This window comes from Bidens hawaiensis, unplaced genomic scaffold (genome assembly GCF_021521415.1).
Source record: "Bidens hawaiensis isolate Kalapana, Puna unplaced genomic scaffold, B.hawaiensis_p1.1 tig00026858_1, whole genome shotgun sequence".
Classification (NCBI taxonomy): domain Eukaryota; kingdom Viridiplantae; phylum Streptophyta; class Magnoliopsida; order Asterales; family Asteraceae; genus Bidens; species Bidens hawaiensis.
Genome location: NW_027494330.1, coordinates 135,631 through 139,517, shown reverse-complemented (window position 1 = coordinate 139,517; position 3,887 = coordinate 135,631). Strand labels below are relative to the sequence as shown.

The window sequence follows — 3,887 nt, the reverse complement described above, 5'->3', positions numbered from 1 at the left end:
CCTAGAGGTTTGAATTAAGTTTGCTTATGCAAACTTTAACTCACAATAGGTGAAGTCTTGTCTGATTTGGCCTTGCCATCGAGAGGGTTTGTCAAAGTAACAATGTTTACTGTCTTGCCTGAATCGGCTTTGCCATCAGGAGGGTTTGTTAAAGTTAACAATGCTTACCGTCTTGCATAAATTGGTCTTACCATCAGAAGGGTTTGTCAAAGTTAACAATGCTTACGAACTTTGCTTCACAATGCGTGAAGTACGTAAGCATCTAGTTTGTCTCATGCCATATCATCCATGAAGAACACCTTGTTGTAGGTGTTCTTAGAAAAAGAATATAGAAAGTTAGGACCAAAATCTCTTCCCCTACATTCAAACAACTCTGTATAATTATTTTTTATTTTATAAGATTTTCATAAATAGTACCACTCATACGTGAATTTTGGGTCGGATAGAAATTAGACAAATTGTAATCCACAAATTTTATTTTTATGGACAAAAAATGTGACCCCATTGACCAAGTCAACTTCCATCAAACATTTCTTTTAAACTTTTGACTCCCTGTTTCCTATGGCGACAACAAACCACCACCAAGCAATATGTTATTTGTTTATTTCCTTCAACTGAAGAACTGATTTCGATATCTAAATAACCCTTCATACACATTAGATTCAACACTTAATATTATTAACTTAATTAATTATCAAATGAAATTGTTCATAAATAAAGCCATGTAACAAATTATCAACAATAATTCGAATATGAGAACATTTATGTAATCATTTATAAATTATATCTTTTTGTAGAGTAGGTTTGTGATTAGCTAGTGATTCAAATAGTCATCTAAAAAGGCTTGAATAATGATATAAATGATAGTAAATGCTAACCAATGACAAGGTAACGAAACGAATAAAATTATTTGCTATTTGAATTGAGAATATATGCTTGTTAGCACTTGATACGTTGGAACAACACAAGAACATGATTGCATAGATTTACTTGCTTAAACTATCTAAACTTCTCTAATATTAAACATTACCCCTCTCATAATTATGCCACACTCGTATTCTCATCCTCCTTTATACCCATTCCCTTTTCGAATTCAACCTGTTTACATATATACACGGTTTATGACTAAATTCAAAAGAAATAGCTTTAAGAAGCATAATCTTGTCGACAATAAAAGTCAACCACTTTACATACAAAACGTCTATAAGATGCAAAGTTAGCTTGTTTCTTATTATTTATTTATATATTTTGGTAACAGTGTTAACATATAACATTATGAAGGAATGTCACAAGCTCCTTTAATACCCTGCCAACTAGTAAGACTAGGTAAAACATAACTTACGCTAGAATTGTGAACTTCAAGAGGTTAAAACATGAAATCAGTGAAAGCTGGATTCAAACCTGATGGATTTACGAGAGGAAATGAGGCATTTACCATCGTATCACCCTTGAACGATATTGATCATCTCATAACTCATAAGTGTCATCTTTATTCTTTAATAATATTGTGCTATATATATTAATAAGCACAAATTTGTCAACATTGTATTGATTAATAATATTATCCAAATCTTCAAAAAGAGATTCCTAACTAGGCCAGAATGCTAAATGAATCTATTAACTTCAAACCATGTTTATATTTTGCAATCTCAATTAATTAGTTTTTAATTGATTTGTTGAGAGGCCAAATCATACTCTCAATTATTAACAGCTACGAGAAACAAGAAACCTGTAAAAAAAACACCAACTTTAATCAAGAGACAAGTTTTGGCATGAAAATAATAGAAATTCAAACAGAAGGATAACAACAAGAAAAGGAAAAGAGAATTAAGTTGAAAGGAAAAAAGTGGCTTCCATATATCCCCACATCAAAAGCACATTCTTTTTAATCAGCTTTCCAACTATCCAACCGTCTCTTTTCTTCATTCATTTTTCAGTCTATTTCTTCTTATCTTTCTAGTGAGACTCCATGCTAATATCTCAATACATTTCCATCACTTCTCTTGTGTTTTCTTCAAGATTCACATCGGTTAATTTCTTGAAGTTAAAGTTCATAATACACCACCCTCTATGTTGCTTTTCTTGAACTTTTTTGTTTGCATGGTGTTCTCTTAGCTTTTTTTTTTGTGATACAAGTATTTTTATTCATAGCTTATCAATTATGGGGTCTATGGATAGTCCAACAACAACATGGGTGCCTTATATGAGCAATCAAGATTGTTCTCAAAAGATTTGCAACTCATATTGTCCCCAATGGTGTAACTACATCGATCTTCCTTCCCCTCCACCACCCATAGGGTTTTCCGATGATGGTTCGAGTAGTGCGTCCCTCTCGCCCCTTGTGATCACAATCATTGGTGTTTTTGGGAGTGCATGTCTTTCGATAAGTTACTATGTTATAATCTCTAGATTGTGTACCGTAAGTAATGATTCTTTTGTTACTTTAAGACAAAGAGGGACACAGAATCAAGAAACTCGAGATTTGGAAATGAGTGAAAATGATTTTAACCTAGAGGATGACCCTTTGAATCTCGGGCCTTGGCATGTTCTAGGTAAGGGTTTAGATGAGGCTATGATCAAATCGATTAGGGTTTGCAAGTACAAGAAAGAAGATGGCTTGGTTTCAAGTACAGATTGCCTAGTTTGTTTAGGAGAATTTGAAGAGGATGAAAAGCTTAGACTTTTGCCCAAATGTAGTCATGCTTTTCATGTGTATTGCATTGACAATTGGCTTAAAAATCACTCAAATTGTCCTTTGTGTAGAGCTAATGTAAGTTGTGCCAATGTCATGTCACATACTTCATCTCATTCTCCTCCTCCACCGCCCCCGCCCCTGCCCCCACCACCACCAGCTCCTCCTCAACTTGATATGTTTGTGTCAAGGAAGATTTCTAGTGGTCTAGAACGACAAGATGTGATAATTGATATCAGAGAAGAAGAAGGTGGCCGAGAGGTTAGAAGATCTGTGTCTATGGGTAATTTGTGCCAAAGTCAAGTTTCATTAGCTGATATTTTGTTTGTTAATCATCATGATGATATGGGATTGAAAGAATTGCAAATCGGAGGTGATGCTGGTTCATCGAAACAATTTATGAAATCAAAACAATGTCAACATGAATATGATGTCGGATCTTCAAAACGAGTTGTGGATGGAGACAACACGTACTTTAATTGTGGTGATGTTAGCCGTGATATGTTTAAAAGATCATGCTCTAGTGGGAGATACTTGTTCATTAGAGGATGAAAAGGGAAGGCCTTGAAAGTTTCTAGTGTGTTTACTTAGGATTTTTTTTTCCTTGATTGAAAGATTCCAAAATTTGAAGGATCAATTTTGTTATATTGCTAATCTCCGTTTTTTAAGTTATGAATCTTATTCCGTCAAATTTCTTGTTTTTGGTTCTTACAAGGGCGGGGTTCTTTGCAATTGTGTTCCCCCTTGATATGAAATTACATTAACGCCCTATATATAACATTCAACGGTAATTATCAAAGGGTTATGAACAATGTGTTTTTCATGACACCTTTATGAATTTACTTGTTCTTAAATCATCAACGTACTTAGTATATCCCACCAATAGTAAATGTATGGTAGGGTCTGAGGAGAGTAAGATGTAGACAGCCTTACCTCTACCCTTTAGGAATAGAGAGGCTGCTTCCGGTGAGACCCCCGGCTCGTTACTTGTTCTTAAATATAAAAATAAAATGATTTATTATATACTAGGTTAGAAACCCGTGTATTAAACAGGTTGAATTACTTATTTGGGCTACAAAACAATTGGGTTTGGTGGATGTTCCAAACCAAAGGAGAGGGCAAAAAAAAAATGTTTCAACACATAATTTATTTTTAGTGAACAACAAATACTTGTTGGATTTGTCATAGTACTTCA

At 34.1% G+C, this 3,887-nt stretch overlaps 1 protein-coding gene across 1 annotated transcript; it reads left to right on the top strand.

Moving 5' to 3' along the window:
* Positions 1-1,890: 1,890 nt before the first annotated feature.
* Positions 1,891-3,448, top strand: LOC143574207 (putative RING-H2 finger protein ATL53). The gene has a single exon (XM_077058882.1). The coding sequence runs from the start codon at positions 2,162-2,164 to the stop codon at positions 3,242-3,244; it is 1,083 nt and encodes a 360-aa protein (XP_076914997.1). The 5' UTR covers positions 1,891-2,161; the 3' UTR covers positions 3,245-3,448.
* The last annotated feature ends 439 nt before the right edge of the window (positions 3,449-3,887 follow it).

What these genes read in the sequence shown, in the direction of transcription:
- LOC143574207 (XM_077058882.1), top strand. Translation starts at nt 2,162, where the DNA reads ATGGGGTCTATGGATAGTCCAACAACAACATGGGTGCCTTATATGAGC.